The sequence below is a fragment of the Peromyscus leucopus genome, chromosome 8b, assembly GCF_004664715.2.
Source record: "Peromyscus leucopus breed LL Stock chromosome 8b, UCI_PerLeu_2.1, whole genome shotgun sequence".
NCBI classification, from domain to species: domain Eukaryota; kingdom Metazoa; phylum Chordata; class Mammalia; order Rodentia; family Cricetidae; genus Peromyscus; species Peromyscus leucopus.
Window position 1 is genome coordinate 34,626,495 of NC_051086.1, and position 22,752 is coordinate 34,649,246.

A 22,752-nucleotide genomic window follows, 5' to 3' on the forward strand; every position below is an offset into this window, starting at 1 on the left:
GCGCGAGTCAGAACCGCGTACAGTTCCGGTCATCCGGCAGGGTCCTCCAGTGTCCCTTGCTGCCGGGGAAAACGTGGTGGTCTGTCATCCCTTCCACACACCCCGTCCCACACTAACCGCCCCGGCCCCTCAAAAGGGGATAATGAGCCAGAGGCAGCCCCTGAGTCCAAGGTCGCCCGGAGGAAGTAGCCGACTCTTGGCTTCCAAGATAAAGGGTGCTAGGGTCATCCGAGGCCTTCCGTGCGGCCTCCTCCTAAGCCTCGGTGTCCGGAGAGGCCGGTGCTCTCCCCCCGTCCAGTGATGCTGGCTGGTGCGGTCCGTGTTGGTCTGGCGCCGTGTCCGTTGGACTGTGAGGTTCCCAGTTTCAGTTTAACACCGGTAGATACCTAACATCGCATTCATGTTTCGTTTTGCTTTTAATTTTTAATTTTTTTAACGATGAGTGAGTTTTGTTTTTTTTTTGTTTTGTTTTGTTTCCCGGAGCTGAGGACCGAACCCAGGGCCGACAGGCCTTACCTCCTAACCCTCCTTTTTCACCCACTCTGTGCCGGGATTATGCTGCACCACCACCATGCCTGGCTTAATTTCATTTATTCTAGAAGACTTTTTTTAAAAAATAAGGTATTTTCGCCGGACGGCGGTGGCACACTCCTTTAATCCCAGCACTCGGGAGGCAGAGCCAGGCGGATCACTGTGAGTTCTAGGCCAGCCTGGTCTACAAAGTGAGAGCTAGGACAGGCTCCAAAGCTACACAGAGAAACCCTATCTCCGGGTAAAAAAAAAAGGTGACATGTGCCACCCTGTCTAGTCTAACAATTTGTTTTTGGGGAAAATACTGTTAAATCATGTATGAGGTGTTGTTAAAGAGGGCTACTTCTCTTTTAAGCTTTAACCACAAGGCTTTAAAGGCCTGAGTTATCCCATGATTTCTGTGTATATGTGCATACACAGAAATGTTTGAGTGTGAGCACAAGTGTGCTAGGGTCTGCATGTAGGCGTCAAAGTGTCAATCTTCACTTTCCTTTTTTTGTTTGTTTGTTTGTTTGTTTGTTTTTAGTTTTTTCCAGACTCGGTTTCTCTGTGTAACAGCCCTGACTATCCTGGAATTCACTCTGTAGAGACCAGGCTGGCCTTGAACTCACAGAAATCCACCTGTCTGCTTTCCAAGTGCTGAGATTAAATCAAATCCACGTGCCTCTGCCTTCCAAGTGCTGGGATTAAAGGTGTGAGCCACCACAACCAGTGAAAATATTTTATTATGTGTGAGCATAGTGTGTTAGTCAAGCCAGGCAGTGGTGGCTCATACCTTTAATCCCAGCACTTGGAAGGCAGAGACAAATGAATCTCTGTGAGTTTGAGGCCAGCCTGGTCTACAGAGCAAGTTCCAGGACAGCCAGGGCTACACAGAGAAACCCTGTCTCAAAAAACAAACAAACCTGGCCGGGTGGTGGTGGTGCACACCTTTAATTTCAGCACTCGGGAGGCAGAGCCAGGCTGTGAGTTTGAGGCCAGCCTGGTCTACAGAGTGAGCTCCAGGAAAGGCGCAAAGCTACACAGAGAAACCCTGTCTCGAAAAAACCAAACAACAACAAAAAGTGTGGTAGTCAAAAGATTTGTGGAGTGAGAGTCGTTCTCTCTGAGTTCCTGGATTGAACTTCTGTCTCCAGGCTTTCACAGACAGGCCACTCAGTTTTCTCACTAGCCCTCCACCATGGTTTGAGACTTTGAGACAGGGTCTCCTTCCCTGTTTCATGCTGTGGGCTTCAGCTGTGGGTTCTGGAGACCTGAACTCGGGGCCTCATGCTTATGCTTTGCCCACTGAGCCCTCTCCACTTTTTTTTTTTTTTTTTTTTTTTTTTTTTTTTTTTAAGACAGCATCTCTCTACCTATTCCTGGCTGTCCTAGAACTCTATATAGGCCAGGCTGGGCTCAAATTTACAGAGATCAGCCTGCCTCTATCTCCTGAGTGCTGGAATTAAAGGTGAAAAAGTGTCACCATGCCCAGCTTTTTGTTTTGTTTTGCTTTGTTTTTTTAGAGACCGGGTTTCTCTGTGTAGCTTTGTAGCCTTGGAACTCACTCTGTAGACCAGGCTGGCCTCTAACTCACAGAGAGCCTCCTGCCTCTGCCTCTTGAGTACTGGGATTAAAGATGTGCGCCACCACCACCTGCCTTTTTTTTTGACTGGGTCTCACTGTCTGCCTCACAGACACCAGATTCTGCTTAATTCCCTAGGCAAGTCTATCCAATCAAGCAGAAAAGATTAACCATCACTGTCTTGATAGGAAGCCTCTCACACACAGCCATTTATCCCCATCACCACCCTCATCCTTCCCCAACAGCAATGAGGACCAAGGTTATGGCCACAAAGGCTGATGAGAAAAGCCACCCAAACAATGATGACAACCAGGCTCAAAGTCCAGTCACCTCCGAGTATGGGAGCTGAAGCTGAGTTGGTAGAGCGTAGACATGAGGCCTGAAGCATGCATCCCCAGCACCCAGGTGAAAAAACTGGGTGTGAAGCACAGACTTGAATCCTCACACTGAAGACAGAGACAGATGGATCGCCGTGAGTTCAAGGCCAGCCAGGGCCACACAGTGAGAAGGAAAGTGAAGATTGACACTTTTGTCTGACTTCCACATGCAGGCCCTACCTTGTCTCAAAAAAACAAAAACAGAAAATGAGTGCCTTGGGGCTGGAGAAACGGCTCAGCTCTTACAGAGGACCAGGTCCAATTCCCAACCACCTGTAACTCCACTTCTGACCTCCTTGGGCACCATCAACATATGTGGTGCACGTACATCCATGCAGGCTAAACAGTCATACACATAAAATAGAAATAAAAAGTTGGACATGGCAACCCTTATCTGTGTCCCTAGAGCAGTGGAGACAGGCCGTCCCCAGAGCTCACTGGCCAGCCAATCTAGCCAATCAGTGAACGGGTGAACACCATGTTCAGTGAGAGACCTTGTCTCAAAAGATAAGGTGGAGAGGAGCTGAGAATATAATTCAGTTGATTTGCCTTCCAAGTCTAAGGCCCTGTGCTGGATCCCCAGAACCACCAAAACTAAACAAACAGCAAAAAGATAAGGAGGAGTGCATTGGAGGAAGACGCCCAGTCTTGCAAACCCCTGGCCTCCGGACGCATACACCATACGCACAGGTGTATACACACGGAGCAGCCTCAAGACAGAGCTGGGGGCGTACATTCACTTAACCTACATGGATTCATGGAGCACAGTTCAGAAATACTTTCAATGATGTGAATTCTGAGGACATCTTTGGGGGAAGTGCTTCAAAGCAATTATTGGCACCTTGAAATAATGTTTTGCAGGGCAGGAGAGGTCGCTCAGCAGCTAAGAGCACTTGCTGCTCTTCCAGAGGACTCTGTTGGTTCTCAGTGCCCAGCTCCAGGGGGAACTAAGCTTCTGACCTCTGCCGGCACTTGGGCTCACTTGTACATACGCATGTGCAGACACACACACCCTACACATAATTTAAAATAATAGAAAACCTGCTTTTTTCAGATATGATTTTTATCTATACCTGGCTGTTTTGCCTGCATGTTTGTGTGTGTGTGTGTGTGTCACATCTCCTGAAACAGAAGGTTGTGAGCCACCAAGGGAGTACTAGGAAGCAAACTTGGGTCCTCTGGAAGAACAACTGCCCTTAACCATTGAATCCTCTCCTCAGCTCCCAACAGAAATTAATATATAGAGAGAAATTGTTGGGCGGTGGTGGTGGTGGTGGTGCATGCCTTTAATCCTAGCACTTGGGAGGCAGAGGCAGGCAGATCTCTGCGAGTTCAAGGCCAGCCTGGGCTACCAAGTGATAGAAATTAATATATATATTTTTTCTTTTTATGCAGCTACCCACATTTTATATACCAGAACTAGAATATAATATATATTATGTATAATAGAACACTGAAGTAATACAAGTGAGATTGTAGCCAGACTAGGTATTCTGAATACTTTGACCTAATTAGATTTCATATTGGGATGAATTATTTTTTTATTTATCTATTATTATTTTTTGTTTGTTTTTCGAGACAGGGTTTCTCTGTGTAACAGTTCTGGCTATCCTGGAACTTGCTTTGTAGATTAGATTGGCCTAAAAATCACAGAGATCCATCTGCCTTTGCCTCCTGAGTGCTGGGATTACCACCTCCTGGTTTTTCTTCTTCTTCTTTTTCTTCTTCTTCTTCTTCTTCTTCTTCTTCTTCTTCTTCTTCTTCTTCTTCTTCTTCTTCTTCTTCTTCTTTTCTTCTCCTCCTCCTTCTCCTTCTCCTTCTCCTCCCTCCTCCTTCTCCTCCTCCTTCTTTTTAGATTTATTATGTATACAGCATGTATGCCTGCAGGCCAGAAGAGGGCACCAGATCTCATTATAGATGGTTGTGAGCCACCATGTGGTTGCCCAGAATTGAACACTGGACTTCTGGAAGAGCAGCCTATGCTCTTAACCTCTGAGTCATCTCTCCAACCTTTTTCCTTCATTTTAAGAGAGGGTTTCAGCCGGGCGTTGGTGGCACACGCCTTTAATCCCAGCACTTGGGAGGCAGAGCCAGGCGGATCTCTGTGAGTTCGAGGCCAGCCTGGGCTACCAAGTGAGCTCCAGGAAAGGCGCAAAGCTACACAGAGAAACCCTGTCTCGAAAAACCAAAAAAAAAAAAAAAAAAAGAGAGGGTTTCATGTAGCCTAGGCTGTCTTCAAACTTGCTTGACATTAGCCCAGGATAACTTTAAATTCTAATCCTACCGCCTCCGTTTCTAGAGTTCCAGGACCGTGGGCTCATGCCACTTCACTTGGCTAAAGTATCCTGAGTTTCAAATGAAGTGATGGCTTAGAAGAAACAAGAAAGGTGGGGTCTCAGCACAGAATGGCATTGTGTGGCCTGTGGGGGCTTTCTGACAGACACAGGGCAACAGGCTCTCTGGAAGTCAATCACACAAATACTCCCATTCTTGTTATTGGTTCAATTATGGACCTTGAGAAAGGGCATTCTTTTCTATGATGAAAAGATTCTTTGGGAGGGGCAGGGGGAGACTCACTATGTACCCCTGGCTGGCCTAGAACTTACATGTAGACCAGGCTAATCTCAAATGTATAGAGAGATCTGCCTACCTTTGCCTCCCTTGTTATGGGTTGAAAGGCTTGTGCCACCACACCTGGCTTTAGGTTTGTCTTTAGGGGGCTGGAAAGATGGCTCATCAGTTAAAAGTACTTGCTGCTCTTACAGAGGACCTGGGTTTGATCCCCAGCACCTACATGGTAGCTTTCAACATCTTTAATTCTAATTCCAAGGGATCTGGTACCCTCCCTGTCTTCTGTGAGAATCAGGTATATATGTAACACACAGGCATACATACAGGCAAAACATTCATACACAGAAAATAAATCTTTTGTTTTTTGAGACAGAGTCCCACTATATAACACTGGCTGGCATGAAGCTGGCCTAAAACATGCTACATAGACTAGGCCTCCAACTTAGAGAAATCCACCTGCATCTGCCTCCTAAGTGCTGAGATTAAAGACATGAGCTACCCGTTGCAAATCACTCTCTGGAGTGATAGAAGGATCTTTCTACTAGCACTTGGAGGAGACCTGCTCTAGTGTTGGTGTGGGCCTGGAGTTCTGTTTATGTCTTTCCTCAGGACAATGAGGTTCCTCTTTGGATTCCTGAGCACTAACCGCACCCTGTGGCTGCTGCTGAAGCCCAACATGACAGAGACCTATTGAGTCTTCATGAAAAACTCTGCCCTTCTGATGCCAATGGGGATTGAGAACCCAATATGGCCAGCTTTGGCAAGCATTAATGTAAGCCTAGGAACTGTAGCCATGAGGTTGGATTCTCCAGAAGAGCTGCCAGCTTAAGTGCTGGGATCAAGAAAAATGGGCCTTGGTGGTTCGTGTTACTGGAGTTGTATCCATTCCAGTGGATGTCCATACCCTCCAGAAGAGAATTTGACATTGCTGCTGCCTTTGTTGCTGTTATAGCAATGGTGGCCACCGCTACTACTGGGATTCTGTAATGTAATTCTGGGATTACCATTTCATAATTGCTTACTACAGCTAGCACAGTGGAGACCCTGGCAGCAAAAGTAGCTAGCACAGTTAGTTAATCTTTCATTCTATTGGGCATGATAAATTTAATTCAATAGTTATATATATTTCCATTGGCTTTGAAAATTATAAGTTTATAAACTCAAGTTCCATTTGCTTTTGGGATACTATCTTACAAGGACTCCAATTTGCAGTAAGGCTTGTTAAGGAAAGGAATGGCTCAGTTGCCTTTAGCCTACTGGCTATGGTGGGTTAGGACCTCTGTTGGTCTTTTCTGTGTCGAACACACAGATTGCAAGCCCAGTGCCACTTTGAGATCTTTGGCAGCAGTTAACTCTGCAGTTCACACACGATTGAGCCTGTATGATAATGAGTATTCAGAGATGGGTAATGCCTGGGGGGCGCTCACCAACCTAAGACAGAGCATCTGTGTGGCCTGGGCAGGCGTCTCCATGACAGGTAAGGTGACCTGCTGACATCCCAAGCAACCTAAGTCAGAAGCTCATTTTTTAGTAAAAGGGGAACCTGTAGGGCCCTGGCCCCCGTTTTTTGGGTAACTGTTGCCTTGCTTGCTGGCCTTGACCTTGATGTCCTCCCTATGCTAATTCCCTGCCGGGTTCCACCCTCCTGAATGCTTAAGGGAAGTTCCTTGTCTGTGTATCCTGCATAATGGGCGTTAACAGCTTAGATGCAAGATTGTAAAACATCAGTAGCGAACTTCTGCCCTCCGGGGTTCTCCCATTGTGCTGTAAGCCTGTATTCCCTCCTTCAATAAACAGCATTTGGCAAAATAAAATAAAATATGCTAAAAAAAAAAAAAGACATGAGCTACCATTCCCAACAAAACTAAGTGAATCTTTAAAAAAAAATTTATTTATTATGTACAGTATTCTGTTTGCATGCACCCCTGCCTGCCAGAAGAGGGAACCAGATCTCATTATATGGTTGTTGGGACTTGAACTTAGGATTTCTGGAAGAGCAGCCAGTGCTCTTAACCTCTGAGCCATCTCTCCAGCCCCTAAATGAATCTTTTCAAAACATTATCGTGTGTGTGTGTGTGTGTGTGTGTGTGTGTGTGTGTGTGTGTGTGTGTGAACACACAAGTGAGGAGGCCAGAAGAGGGCACCAGACCCCTTAGAACTGAGGTTACAGGCACTTGTGGGCCACCTGATACGCAGTATGTACTCCTAATCGCTGAACCATCTCTCCAGCCCAGATAATTCAGTTAATTCAGCCAGGGACTCGGTTACCCCAATAGCCTCTGGCTTTGAGGATTCATACTGCTAGCAATCTATGTATATAATGTGTACAATCTGTAGTCTAGAGCTGGGTATGTAACTCAGTAGTAAAGCTCTTGCCTAGCATGCTCGAGGTTGTAGGTTCATGCAGGTTCTCCATCCACTTCCCACTCCCACCTCCCACTCCTCCCACCCCCCACAAGGCAAAGTCCTATAACCTAGGCCAGTCTCAACTCCTTATTTATTATTTTATTTTATTTTATTTTATTTTATTTTATTTTATTTTATTTTATTTTATTTGGAGCTGAAGACCGAACCCAGGGCCTTGTGCTTGCTCTACCACTGAGCTAAATCCCCAACCTCTCAACTCCTTATTTAGGGACAAAATAACCATTAACTCCTAATCCTCCTGCCTCCACCTCCCAAGTGCTGGGATAACAGGACCACACCAGTTATATGAAGTGCTGGAGATGGAACCCAGGGCTTCCTGCATGCTAAACAACATCCTCAGCTCATGAATTACATGAATTTTTCTCACCTTCTCTTGTTTGAGTTTTGTCTGTTGTTCATTTGTTTTGGTTTAATCTAACAAGGTGGTTTGGGTTTTTTGTTGTTGTTGGTGGTGGTGGTTTTCTTTTGTTACTTTTCAGGACAGGATTTCTCTGTGTAGCGTTGGCTCTCCTGGAACTTGCTCTGTAGCCCAGGCTGGCCTCGAACTCACAGAGATCTGCCAGGCACAGCTGCACGTGCTTATGAGCTGGGCAGAGAAAGGAAAATCTTGGGGGCTTGTGAGCAAGCCAGTCTGGCTGAAACAGTGGGCTAGAGAGCAATGGAGAAGGGCACCTAGCGTGGAGGGCTAGCCTCCACACGTACGTGTTCACTTGTATACACACACGTATACACACCACAAGATACCACACAATAAATAAGCAAAGAACCTAAAGGAAATGTGCCAGGGTCAGCCTTCAAGGCATGGCCCCGAGTTCTGTTTTATGTAAAGCCATCAGAGGCCAACAGAAAGAGCGATGCATTTTGGGGAAACACAGTAGAAACCAAGCAAGTGGGTAAGGCAAAGCTTCCCACAGGAGGAGGGGCCTGGGCAGCCTTCTGTTTTTTGTTTTTTTGTTTGTTTGTTTTTTCTCGAGACAGGGTTTCTCTGTGTAGCTTTGCGCCTTTCCTGGAACTCGCTTTGGAGACCAGGCTAGCCTCGAACTCACAGAGATCCGCCTGCCTCTGCCTCCCGAGTGTTGGGATTAAAGGCATGTGCCACTACTGCCCGGCTCTGGGCAGCCTTCTGAAGAAGTTGTCCACACCATGGTGAATAAGAAGGGGTGCAAGGAGAGGGAACTGCTGGAGCGAAGGCTCCAGGCTGAGTAGACAGCCCACTAGGAGGGCTGCAAGTTAATCTGGGGCACACAGGAGCTGGACTGCAGGGAAACAGGGGCTTCATGCCCTGACAAGGGGTTCAGACAGAAGAATACAGCACACACAACTAGAGCGATAGTTGGGGGGGGCATGGAAAGGAGGGAATAATGAGAGTCATGGGGGGTGAATTGACAGAACTCTGCATTTACCAATGACCCCAACTCTACACCCAAGTGCAAGGTGTACGGTTAGATTGAGGCACGGCCCACCCAGTGGAGGGCTGGGCCAGGCTAGCCATCTCCAGTGCAGAGAACGGGGTGGGGGTGGGGGATTAACCATGACACCCAGGTGAAGTCCCCCTGGCTTCATTGCCATCCCAGGGGCATGGTTTCTTCTACTTCGTCTGGTACTAGCTTCTAGAAGCTACAGAAGGGTAAAGAAGTTCTTGGGCTAGAGAAAGGGCTCAGTGGTTACGAGCACATACTGCTCTTCTAGAGGATCCAAGGTCTGTTCCCAAAACCTACGTGAGTGGCTCCCAACTACCTGTAACTCCAGCTCCAGAACTGACTTCTTCTGGTCTCTGTAGGCACCTGCACTCACTTACCCATACACATAAAAATAATAAAATTGTATGCAAGGAGAGGTGCAGTAATGATATTGATGACACGAACATTCCACGGTATGGTTAAGGGGGAGGTTTTTATTGTAGATATGAGAGAGAGAGAGAGAGAGAGAGAGAGAGAGAGAGAGAGAACCATAGGCATCTGGAAGAGTCCAGAGCAGAGAAAGAAATAAGTAGACAGAACATGGCCCGCAGCAGACTGGACCTGGCCAGGGCTATCTGCGAGAGAGGGGGAAGAGGACAGAGAAGAGAGAGCACAGTGAGAATAAAGGAGTGTAAGGAGGGTGAGCAGCTGAGGGGAGGGAAGGACCAGGAAACTAGAGTGGAGGCTTTGAGATGTATAACAAGTACTTGTCACACTGAGGAAGCCTGGAGGCCGGCATGCATTTTGATATGACAAAGGAAAGCCATATGACCGGGCTGCCAGAGGTAAGGGAAAGGCCTCCTTTTGGCAAATAGGAACCAGTTTCACAAGTTCCTGAGGAATGCTGGCCTTTATCTAGCTGCCAGAAATCCTCCCATCGTCCAGGTCGAGCTCATTTCTTGATATTTGGACTGCTTTTTGGAGTCTGGGGAATTGGGAGTTCCTTTAGGATCTGCCGAAAATCAATCTTCAAAAAAGAAAGAGATGCTCCATTTCAAAAAGAAAGCCAACCGGCTCTTTGACAGAACTCTGCATAGGGGACAAAGGGAAGGCCACATAGTGAGGTGGGTGGCCTCCCTGGCCATTGTCCCTCAGCAGCCCCAGAGCAAAGGCCTTCTGGTCCACTCATACCCCCACCCCGAGAGAGATCTCACCCGGCAGGGCAGGAATCTGAAAGCCACAGACACCAGTTCCGCATCTCCACCAAGCCCAGAAACCGGAAGAGGCGGGGACAGGACTACCCCACCTGGCTGGGCTCCTCCCTCCTCCCTGCACAGCGGAGGGAAAAACAAAGCTCGTTAGCCACTGCCCAGCGAACCCGGGAGCCTGAATTCCCAACCTCAGCAAGTGGCCGGGAGGGCTTGCAAGGGAGAGCAAAGGTGTGGGAGTCGGGTCAGGGGAGACACAGTCTACAGTCAACACAAGGAAACTGCCAGAACCCATTTGGATTCTGACTGAATGCAGCCTCCTGTTTCCACACCCTTCTAGGGAACTAGTTAGATTGCTCCAACAGGGAGGCGGAGCCTGGCTTGCCTGCAAGATAAAACACTGTCACTTAACCCGGGACAACAAGCTGGAACTATCTCTGGCAGAGAACTCTCAAGTGTACTCACTTGTGCAACGACTTGAAAACTACGTTTTTGTTTTCTTTAGAGACCAGGTCTCATGTAGCTCAGGCTGGCACCCACCTCCTAATGTAGCCAAGGATGACTCTATCTGAACTTCAGATCCTCCTGCATCCACTGCCAGGGTTCCAGGATTACAGGTGTGAGTCATCATATCCAGGTTTTTTTGTTTGTTTTTTTGTTTGGTTTTTTTTTGCTGGGAATTGAACCCAGGGCTTTGTCCATACAGGCAAGCAGCCTACCCAGCCAGCTCAACCCCATTTCAGTTTTTTTCTTTTTGTTTTTTTGTTGTTTGTTTAGATTTACTTAGGGGTGGGGCTGGATAGATGACTCAGCAGTTAAGAGCATTGACTGCTCTTGAAAGAGACCCAGTTTAATTGCCAGCGCCCACAGCCATTTACATTTCAGTTCCAAAGAATCCTCTGCTCTCTTTTGGGCACCAAATACATACACAGTACACACAATGCCCTCCGTAGGCACCGAATACACACATGCATACCAGACTTTCTTTTGGGCCACCAACCAGCTCCCAAATCATGGCATAGAGATTAATTATTAGTTTTGAAAGTTCAGCCTTAGCTTAGCTCTCATTTTATTTATTTATTTATTTATTTATTTATTTATTTATTAATAGTCACTATACTTTTATTACTATTTTTTATTTATGTACATTGGTGTTTTGTCTGCATGAGGATGTTGGGTACCCTGGAACTGGAGCTACAGACAGCTGTGCACTGCCATGTGGGTGCTGGGAATTGAACCCGGGTCCTCTCGAAGAACAGTCAGTGCTCTTAACTGGCTGAGCCATCTCTCCAGCCCCAGCTCTGGGGCTTTTTACGATTCTGTATATCTTACTTTCCTGCTGTCTCCATGTCTGGCTGTCTGGTGAGTGTCTGGCTTCTGGACCGGGCATGTCCACCTGTCTCTCCTATTCATTCTCTCTGCCCGCCAGCCCCACCTACGCTTTCTCCTCCATTGCTATTGGCTGTCCAGCTCTTTATTAGACCAATCAGGTGCCTTAGGCAGGCAAGGTAAAACAGCAACACATCTTTTCATAATTAAACACACATCCTCGCATCATTAAACAAATGCAGCATAAACAAATGTAACACACCCTTACACAGTTAAAGTAACATTCTGCAGCACAAACAAATGTAACACATCTTTGCCTAGTTAAAATAATATTCCACAACACATATGGTACATAGAAATATATGCAGACAAAATAGTCATACACAGAAAATGAATAAATACTTTTTTTTTTTTTTTTTTTTGGTTTTTTCAAGACAGGGTTTGTCTGTGTAGTAGCCCTGTCTGTCCTGGAACTCACTCTGTAAACCAGGCTGGCCTCAAAAGCTGAGACAGCCTGCCTCTGTCTTCTGCGTGCTGGGATTAAGAGCATGTGCCACCACACCCAGCTCAGCAGCAAGAGTCTTAATCACCAGCCACTCTCTAGCCCCTCTTTTTTTTTTTTTTTTCTGAGAAAGAGTTTCTCTGTGTAGTCCTGGATTGCCTAAAACTCACAAAATTAGCCTGCTTCTGCTCCCCAGTGCTAGTATTAAAGGCATGTTCCAACACACCTGGCGTCAGCTCAATGTTTTTGAACAATAATTTTTTTCATTTTTATTTATTTATTTATTTTTCTATTATCAGCTTGATACAGTATAAATTCTTATCCTAACTAGAAAAAATCATCCTGAGTGAGGTAACCCAAACCCAGAAAGACAGTCGTCATGGTATGTACTCACTCATAAGTGGATTCTAGATATAAAATAAAGAACAATCAGACCACAACCCATAGAACCATGGAGGCTATATATATAGCATGGAGGTCCCTAGGACGACTGTGACATATAATAAATTTCAGATTTACTCAATTATTAAAAAAAAAAAAAAAAGCCAAACAAATGGAAACACATGAACTATGAACCAAAGGCTGAGGGGCCCCCAGCTGGATCAGGCCCTCTGAATAAGTGAGACAGTTGATTGGCTTGATCTGTTTGGGAGGCATCTAGGCAGTGGGACCAAGTCCTGTGCTCATTGCATGAGTTGGCTGTTTGAAACCTGGAGCTTATGCAGGGACGCTTGGCTCAGTCTGGGAGGAAGGGACTGGACCTGCCTGGACTGATTGCAGTCCTCGGGGGAGGACTTGTCCTGGAGGAGGTGGGAATGGAGGGTAGGCTGGGGTAAGGGAGGGTGTGGAGGGGGAGAATAGTGAACCATGGCTGATATGTGGAACTGAATGGTATTGTAAAATAAAATAAAAGGAAAAAAAAAGAAAAAAAAAAAAGAAATTCTTATCCTAATAGTGAAATGTTTCATTGAGGCTTGCCCAGTAATTGAGTAAAACCAAAACTTATTATAAGCCACAGTCATCCTAGGGTTCCCCGTGCTATATAGCCTCCCTGTGAACAATAATTTTTTAAAAAGTCTCAAAAATACAAATAATAACAATACGTGTGTATCTCTCTGTGTGTATGTATGTATGTGTGTATGAATGTATGTTTGAAGCTTCCTCTGTGGGTATTGAACCATGGTCTCAGATGAGCATTCTACAAACCATATTCCTATTTCAAGGATAATATTTCTCAGCACATAAAAAATTATATGAATTTCAAGTACTGTTGTCCATAAATAAACTTTTAAATTCTGTCAAGAGAAATTTCTAGCTATCATTGAAATTTGTTTTATTACTTGGTGTATTATGTAATGTAATAACCTACACAATATCCTTGATTTTTGCTTCTTAATCTACAACGCTTAAAATACTTATCTTGTGTGTTTTTTTAAAAACATTATATTTTTTAAATTTTATGTATATGAGTGACCTGTCTTCGTGCACACCTTCTGGGAAAGGGGAAACAGATCTCATTACAGATGGTTGTGAGCCACCATGTGGTTGCTGGGAACTGAAACTGGGGCCCCTAGAAGAGCAGCCAGTGTTCTTAACTGCTGAGCCATCTCTCCAGCCCCAAACATTATACTTATTTTATTGTGAGGGGCTGCACTTGAGTGCCATGGTGCACATCTGGAAGTTAGAGGACAATTTAGGGGAGTCCCAAGGATCGAACTCTGGACCTCAGACTTGGCCATAAGCACCTTTACCTACTGAGCCACCTTGCTGCCTCTTATTCTGTGATTTTATGTTTTAAAAGTTTGTTTGGGGCTAAAGAGATGGCTCAGGGGTTAAGAGCTCTTACTGTTCTTGCAGAAGACCCAGGTTCAATTCACAGTAGCCAGATGATGGCTCACAACCATCTGTAACTCTAGTTCCCGGGACTTTGATACCCTCTCTGACAGGCACACTCGTGGTATGCAAACAAAATGCTCATATACCAAAAAAAAAAAGAAAAAGAAAGAAAGAAAGAAAATAAACATCACAAATACATATTTTACTTTGGAGATCCCTGTGTAGCCCTGGCTGTCCTGAAACTCACTCTGTAGACCAAGTGGCCTCAAACTCAGAGATCTGCCTGCCTCTGCCTACTGAATGCTGGGATTAAAGGTGTGTACCACTACACCCAGACAAAAAAATAAAAAAGAATTAAAAAATGTTTACATTATGTGTATATGTGTTGGAGTATGTGCCTATGAGTGCAGGTGTCCACAGAATCCAGAAGAGGGCATCCGATCCCTTAGAGCTGGAGTTACAGGTGATTTTGAGCTGCCCAACCTGGGTGCTGGGAACCAAACTTGGGTCTTCTGCAAGAGCAGTACATACTCTTTTTGTTTGTTTGTTTGTTTGTTTTTTTGAGTCAGGGTTTCTCTGTGTAGCTTTGCATATTTCCTGGAACTCACTCTGTAGACCAGGCTGGCCTCAAACTCACAGAAATCCACCTGCTTCTGCCTCCCGAGTGCTGGGATTAAAGGCGTGTGCCACCACCGCCTGGCAAGCAGTACATACTCTTAAAGGCTGAACTGTCTTTCCAGCCCTCAGAGTCATATTTATAAAATAGGCACACTGAGACAGGGGATTAGCAGTCAAGAGCACTTGCTGCTCTTCCAGAGGACCTGAGTTTGGGTTCTAGCAGCCATGCCAGGTGTTTCACAACTGTTTATCACTCCAACTCCAGGAGACTAGAGGTCTATGGCCTCTGCAACGACCTATACTCACACACACATACCCACATGCAAGCACACACATCATTAAAAATAATAAAAATAAATCTTTATAAAAAACAGCAACGAGGCCGGGCGGTGGTGGCGCACGCCTTTAATCCCAGCACTCGGAAGGCAGAGCCAGGTGGATCTCTGTGAGTTCAAGGCCAGCCTGGCTACAAGTGAGTTCCAGAAAGGCGCAAAGCTACACAGAGAAACCCTGTCTCAAAAAACAAAAAAAAAAAAAAAAAAAAACCAGCAACGATAAAATACCAATGACCAATGTTACGATAATATGCTGTAATAGAAGTTATTTAGACCTTATTAACCATATGTTTATGGAATTTCTGTTTAGCATTTTTGGACTAAAGTGGGCCTCACAGAAAACAAAACCCAGGACGGAGTCCATGCTGGGAACCAGAGCAGTGCCCGCCACAGCTCGTGGTAATTCCAGGGCTCTCCAGAAGGTGGCTGTATAAGTAAGGGAGTGGATTAGGACAGACATGCTTGCCAGACAGACCTCAGGTGAAGATGTAAGGCTGGGGACCACTAGACCTTGGGCAGTGAAGGGGCCACTTTCCTCCCCCATCACAATGTCTGAGAATTTGACTCCTGGGCAGACTTAATATCAGAACACAGAGGCAACTTCCAGATGGCGATTCCTATCTGTCTCCTTAAACTAGATCTCCCCCAGATTCATCTTCGGCTGTCAAGTATTCAACACTTACTGTCTAAACACTTGATTTCCTCCAACATTTGCTAATCACTTACTGCATACACACTTAGTCCTCCCTACAATCTGAAAAAGGAGGGATTATTACAGTCTTTACTAGGCTACCCAGCCATCCTTCCTCCATCGGCCTTACCCGGTTCTGTCTTCCTTTGCAATTCAGAGAATGTATCTGGTGTATTCCTACTGCTACTGTCCAAGCGACCACTTAGTGGCTAGAAATCATTCCCGATTACGTCTCAGGTCTCAAGTTTTAAGTCAGGGATGGCAGGGATGGGTGCTCTGCCCTTCCTCACAAGGCTCAGATCTAAACTGTGGCCTGAATTTTGACAGCTGGCACTCAGGTCCCTCCTTCGAAACGAAACCCACCTTACCTTAGACCAGATTTAGTCCCTCAGGGTCACAGGGCTGAGGTCTCTGTTTCCTGTCGACCGGGGTTGCTCCTAGCTTCTCATTGGTTGGGCTTTGCATCCAGCACATGTCACCTTTTATCTTATCATTTTATTTTTCAGGTACGTTTTTTTAAGATTTAACAATTTTTTTTTTGAGACAGGGTTTCTCTGTGTAGCTTTGCGCCTTTCCTGGATCTCACTCTGTAGACCAGGCTGGCCTCGAACTCACAGAGATCCACCTGGCTCTGCCTCCCAAGTGCTGGGATTAAAGGCGTGCGCCACCACCGCCCGACTGTTGTTGTTTTTTGAGACAGGGTTCTCTGTGTGACAGCTCTGGCTGTTTTGGAATTTGATTTATAGACCAAGCTGGCCTTGAACTCTCAGAGATTCACCTACCTCTGCCTCCCAAGTGCAGAATTAAAGGCATGAACCAGCACTGCCCAGCTACTTAACATTTTTTTTAGTTGATTTATTTTATATGTGTGAGTGTGTTGCCTGAATGCATTGTGGGTAGCACATGCATGTCTGGGGTCCTTGTAGGTTAGAAGTTTTCAGATCCCCTGAAACTGGAGTCATAGATGTTTTGTGAGCCACCATGTAGGTGCTGGGAACCAAACCTGGGTCCTCCGCAAGAGCAACAAGTGCTCTTAACTGCTGAGCCATCTCTCTAACCTCCAATTTTTTTGTATTTATTTATTTGTGTGTGTGTGTGTGTGTGTGTGTATGTGTGTGTGTGTGTGCGCGTGCGTGTGCGCGCGCGCCTGTGTGCACATCCATAGCACGCAAGGTCAGAGGAAAACAAGGTCAGTTTTCCCTTCCACTATGTGAGTCCTGGGAACCAAATTCAGGTTGTCAGGCTTGGGAGCAAGTGCATTTATCTGCTGAGCCAACTCACCAGTCTCTTTTTTTCCCTTTTTTTAAACAGAGGTGTCCAGGTGGCCAGAGTGTCTCCAAATTCCTGGATTCATGCCAGTCTTCCATTTTAGTCTCCGACATAGCTTAGAACTATAGGTTAGCTGCTGAGGGCAGCTTGTTTCTTTATCTTTTTTTTTTTTTTTTAAAGATTTATTTATTTATTATGTATACACTGTTCTGCCTGCATATATGCCTACACACCAGAAGAGGGCACCAGATTTCATTACAGATGGTTGTGAGTCACCATGTGGTTGCTGGGAATTGAACTCAGGACCTCTGGAAGAGCAGCCAGTGCTGTTAACGTCTGAGCCATCTCTCCAGCCCCCCCCTTTTTTTTTAAATCTCAACAATGTCAGAATTTATTGAGTAATGATAAATTCACAGAGTACAATAGTTTCTATGGTATCAACTTGATAGATACTCCTGCTTTCCTTGGTAACCATGACTGAGGTGAACACAGGCTGTTTTATTCCCATTTTAATTACTAATATCAACTCTTGGATCACACAGTAATATGTGTGTGTGCATATACATGTAATCATATGCATGTATGTATGTATGGTTCCAGAATGGCAATAAAGTATTAAGAAACCGCAGCAGAGTTCAAGAGTTTTCATAAGTCTTGAAAAGCAGGGAAGTAGAAATGTCAGTAGATATTTGATAATAGATATCAATAAATTAACAGAAGCAGAGCTTCAAGAAAGAATCTGGCGCAACTTTGGTGACTAGTTAGACTCCTTCAGATCACAGGTTTGAGGGGAAAGCTGCAGAGTTGAGACCAACTCTAGTGGCAAGAAGGCAGGGTCCAGACAGATTGGTAGACAGGTGGGGCACGTCGGGTCAGTAGGAACCAATGCCATCTCAGTGTGGAGTCCGGGTGAGGGAGACTCTCCTTGATCTGTTGTATTATTTATTTCTCGGGCCTGGTTTTTCTGATATGATTTTAATATGTCCATATGCCTCTACTGTCTCAGTTTACCCCCATAAATTTATAGGGAGCACTCTTTCTACTCCCAGGCATAAGTCATTTTCCAGTCAGTGTTGTGTTGGTGGTGCTGAACAGAAGACGTGTTATTCCTGTGTTCATCCAGGTGTGGAGTCAGGCTCCATCTTCAAAGTGGAATCTCTCAGAGCCAGAAACGCTGAAAAACTGCTGTTTTACAAAATATGGAGCAACTCAGGGCAGAGCCCAGCCTGATCCCAACATGTCTTTATACTTTGTTTTCATTCATTCCTGTCCATACCTTCTCCTCCTTCAGCTGATTTCTTTCCTCCCTCGAGATTCCTTCTTTTTTTCTTATTATGTGTAGCCCATTATCCTACTTCCCACCTTCTTTAGGGGAAATTCCTCCCTCCTTAGGAGCCCCTTTCTAATTTTGTCACCTATACACACATGTAAGTAAATATATACATACACGTAGTTGTAAAGATTTGGTTTTATTTCTGTGTATGGTTGTTTTGTCTGCATGTCTGCATGCCATGGGCATGCAGTGCCTACAGAGGGCTTCAGAGCCTTTAAAATATAGACAGTGGGTCAGTGGGTAGCCACAGGGCAGATGGGCAGTTTCCCTCTTTATCTTTTTATATTTTTATTTTATTTTTTTTTATTTTTCGAGGCAGGATTTCTCTGTGTAGTTTTAGTGCCTGTCCTGGAACTCCCTCTGTAGACCAGGCTGGCCTTGAACTCACAGAGATCCTTCTGCCTCTGCCTCCCAAGTGCTGGGATTAAAGGCGTGCGACTTATCGTTTGAGCAACAGGATCCAAGAAGGGGAAAATAAAATATGAAATAACCTTTAGCCGCATCAGGATTTAGCTAACCAGCAGCATCAGGTCACATTGGCCAGGAGCTCAGGAACCATAATTATTATTGGAGTCATAATTCCCTTCGCCCTATCCCTCTTCCCTGCCAACGGGACCCGCCTCTTTCCCTCTGGGCCCCGCCTCTCTGCCCCTGGCCCCGCCTCTTTTCCTCTGGATCCACCCCCCCACCCCCGCCAAACTCCGTTTCCCAGGTTCCCGCGGGCGAAATCCAAGCCCGCTAGATAGCCTTGTGACTCCGCCCCCATGACCAAGACCCCGCCCCCACCGGTCTATTTAGAGATTGGTCGGTGCACAGTACCTCGTTTCCCAATTGGTTACGGGGTAGGGCAGCTTCGTGACCCGGAAGTGGTCTCGGAGGCGGCGGCCGCGTGGTTCGGTTTTGTCACTAAGCGGGTTGCCGCCAGCTGCTGAGATGACCAAACTAAAGGCCGTTCCCGAGGAGTCGGAGGCGCAGGCGGAGGGCGGCAGCGAGGAGCGCACGTACGAAGAGCTGCTGGTCAACCTGAACCCCATCGCGCAGCCGCTGGCTTCCCGCCGCCTGACGCGCAAGCTCTACAAGTGCATCAAGAAGGGTGAGGCGGCCGGGCGCGTGGCCACCACGGCCCGGCGCGGGCTGGGAGGGCGGCCGGGCCGGGGCGGGCTGGACGAAGTCGCGGCTCACGCTTCTCTTTGCAGCCGTGAAGCAGAAGCAGATTCGACGCGGGGTGAAGGAGGTTCAGAAATTTGTCAACAAGGGCGAGAAAGGGTAAGAACCAGCCTTTCGCTGGTTTTTAAGTTTTGTGTGTGATTTTATTTTTTATTTTTTTGCAGCGCAGGGGATTGAACCTAGCGCCTGTGCATGCTAGACAGTTACTCTGCCGCTTGAGTTTGCGTTTTCAGTTGGTTAAGGAGGAATTCCACCTCCCTAGGTGCTCAGTAATGGTGAAGTTGACTCTGACCAGTCAAGGCCTTCACTACCGACACCCACATCACTTACAGTGAATGAATGACAGGGAAGAGAACACAAACCCAACCCTCGTAGACTGGAGCCCGGTTCGTTCATTCTGTGGATTGGCAGTACTTTTCCAGACTTCAGGCAACGGGCTGTAGGGAGACATTTTCCCAAGCAGGTCAGAGAATGAAGGATAGCTTCGGCTACATAGCAAGTTTAAGGCCAGCATGGGCTATGAAAACGTCTCAAAAAGACCAGAAAAGGATAGAATGATAGCCAGGGGTGTGGTGCAGGCCTTTAATCCCAGCCCTTGGGAAGCAGAGGCAGGCGGATCTCTGAGTTCCAGGACTGTGTATAGAGACCCTGTTTAAAAACAACAAGGGCTGGAGAGATGACTCAGTGGTCCTCAGTTCAATTCCCAGCAATCATGGTGGCTCACAACCATCTGTAATGAGATCTGGTGCCCTCTTCTGGCCTGCAGGCAGAACACTGTATACATAATAAATAAATAAATCTTAAAAAAAAATAAAATAAAAACAACAAACAAAAGGAGAGTTGGATGGACGTTAGTGTGGGGGGGTTGGGATCCTGAGAAGAGTAGGCGCCCAGGCAGGGCAGAGGCTAGTGGTTAAGTACTTGGTGAGGGCCTTTAAATTTTTTACTTTTCGACTTAAATTTGTGTATGAATGTTTGGCCTAAATGTGTATGTTTGTGCATCACTGGTGTCCTTGGAGACCAAAAGACGGCAAGGTGTCAGATCCCCTTGGACTGGATTTACAGATGGTTGTGCACCACCCTGTGGGTGCCGGGAATCGAACTTGGACCCTCTAGAAGAGAAGCCTCTTAACACCCGAGGCATCTCTCTAGTCCTCATGGGGCTTTTTAAGCAATAGCAGGTTTGGGTTTTGTTCTCAGAACAAAGTGACAGCCGAATAGTGATATCGAGGAAAGAATTAGTCAGATTTAGGAACCCGTTGTAGCCCGAGTGAGGTGACGGGACAAGAGAGTGAAGGCTGGTGGCTTTGAGAGGACAGTGACAAGTCTGTGCCTTCTAGATGCTGGTGTGGGCCGTAGTCTGTGACTGCAGACAGTGGAGGAACACCAGGTTTACGTGCAATGGGTCCTTTATGGCGAGTGTGTGCACACGTGCGTGTGCGCTTGTGTGCGTGCGTGCCTGCATGCGTGTGTGTACATATGCACTCTGGTGCATATGTGGATGTCAGAGGACAACTTGGGAGTGCTGATTTTCTCCTTCCACCATTTGGGTTCCAGGGATTGAACTCAGGTGGTCAGGGCTGGCAGTGAGTGCCTTTATCCACTGAGGGGCATCCTGAGTTGACACAGAGAATGCCCTGGACATGCTCTGCTTAGCTGTCCTACTGGCAGATGGTTGTGTGTTTGGTAGGACAAATGGAGCCTGGTACCTCCAGGTGGCATCTGGTACCATGATTATGGGTCGGTGCAGCCAAGGAGAAGGGACCACAGGGGAGGGCAGCCAAGCAGGAGGCAGTGAGGACCGGCCCTGTGCCAAAGGGAATGGAGTATGGAAGCAGGGTTTTGAACCAAGGGCTCTTGATGTGTCCCTACCCTTAGAGAACGCTCTTCCTTGTGTGAGCACATTGACAGCTCACACCCTTAATTGAGGGCTCTTCGAACTTTCTCTTGTGATGGACCCTGTCTCTTGTTCAAACCCTGGGGTGTGACCCCTGCTGATCTCTGCAGCTTTGTTCTCTGGCCCCTCCTGGTGTGTACTGCCAAAGGCAACCCTTGGTCTTGACAACCAGCCTTTCAGCGCCACTCTGATCCCTTGGCCTTGTTCTGCCTCTGCCGGTCTCTTTTCAAGAGTCACCTCCTAGTTGGAACGTCACCGACTCCTAGGAGCTAAGTTCCTATTTCTTGGCATTCCTCCCATACCTCATCTGTCCCAGCATTGTACTGCTGTCACATTTGGTGGCATTTATGTGCTGTCAAGCAGAGATCGTGTCCCCCGGAAGAAATGCATTTGCCAAACACGACTTGACACCCTCCTCTCAAGCTGGAGGCTGGCAGTGACTGCGGGCTGCTTGGGGCAGGGCCTCTTACTCATCTCTGCTCTCACAGCCCAGCTGGAGGTAATGCTCACAGTGAACAGCTGCAAGGGAAGGAGGGGCAAAGAAGACATGATGGGGGTTTCTCTCATTGCAGAATCATGGTTTTGGCAGGAGACACGCTGCCGATTGAGGTGTACTGCCATCTTCCGGTTATGTGCGAGGACCAGAACTTGCCCTATGTCTATATCCCCTCCAAGACGGTGAGGAGCTTCTGCCCACTTTGCCCCACTCCCGACTTGGCCCTGGGTAGGCTGTATGAGGAGGAAACTCAAGGGTTAGAATTCACAGGTCTGGGTGGCTTGTTTCTTTCCTTGTAGAGATGGTGTCTCTTTATGTCACCCAGGCTGGCCCCCGCCTCTGCGGCTCAAGCAGTCAGTCCTGCCGTAGCCTTCTGTGTGGCTGGGACTAAAGCGCATGACCTGGTTGGCAGATTTCCTTCTTGTAAAATGGGAGTCTTCAGTGCATCAAGAATGGAAACAGGCTGCATTTGAATGTGCCTTGTGAAGTCTTGTACATCTGTGATTGTACTGTTTAGTGGGTTTGGGATCAGAGCAGTTGGAGGGACCTTCAGCTCTCCTTGTGCATACATAGCAAGGACATGTCTGGAGCACCGGAGTGAAGGAAGAGTGGCGGGGACTTGTAAACCAGAGGCACGGCCCTGCCTACAGGGATACCCTCCTAGGCCATGTGGGAATACTCAGTAGAGGCTTGGGGGACCATGGCTTGAAAGCTCAGTTTGAGTTTAAATGGTGACAACGAATCTGAAATATTCTTAAATGTAATGTGTACCAACAGGACATGGCTGTGGGCCAGATTAGGCTGGGGGGTCACTTGTGGCCCCTGTTCCCAACAGTTTTCTCCTGTTTGTGCAGGACTTGGGTGCAGCTACCGGTTCCAAGCGTCCCACCTGTGTGATCATGGTGAAGCCCCATGAGGAGTATCAGGAGACCTATGACAAGTGCCTGGAGGAGGTGCAGGCCCTGCCAGCGCCTCTGTGAGAGACTTGGGCTGCAGCCTGTTGTAGGAGCTGCTGGGCTGCTGCAGGCGGCTGCCCACTCTCACCGCATCTCCCCGGTTTCCTGGCGTGTGAAGTCTTCCCAGGCAGCTGTTCTTGGAGGTAGAGCCAGCTTCTTTCCATCAGTGCCATCTCCTGTTGAGCTCAGATGAAGACAGTTCCAAGAATGTGGGGTGGAAGTAAATGCTGAGGCGAAAATGTGCT

General features: G+C 46.9%; 1 protein-coding gene across 1 annotated transcript; it reads left to right on the forward strand.

Annotated features, from left to right (window-relative positions):
* The first annotated feature begins 18,833 nt into the window (after positions 1 to 18,833).
* On the forward strand, positions 18,834 to 22,749 carry Nhp2 (NHP2 ribonucleoprotein). The gene is made up of 4 exons (XM_028857222.2): positions 18,834 to 19,084; positions 19,188 to 19,257; positions 21,628 to 21,733; positions 22,406 to 22,749. Exons 1-4 carry the CDS (start codon positions 18,925 to 18,927, stop codon positions 22,529 to 22,531), a joined length of 462 nt encoding a protein of 153 aa, XP_028713055.1. The 5' UTR covers positions 18,834 to 18,924; the 3' UTR covers positions 22,532 to 22,749.
* The last annotated feature ends 3 nt before the right edge of the window (positions 22,750 to 22,752 follow it).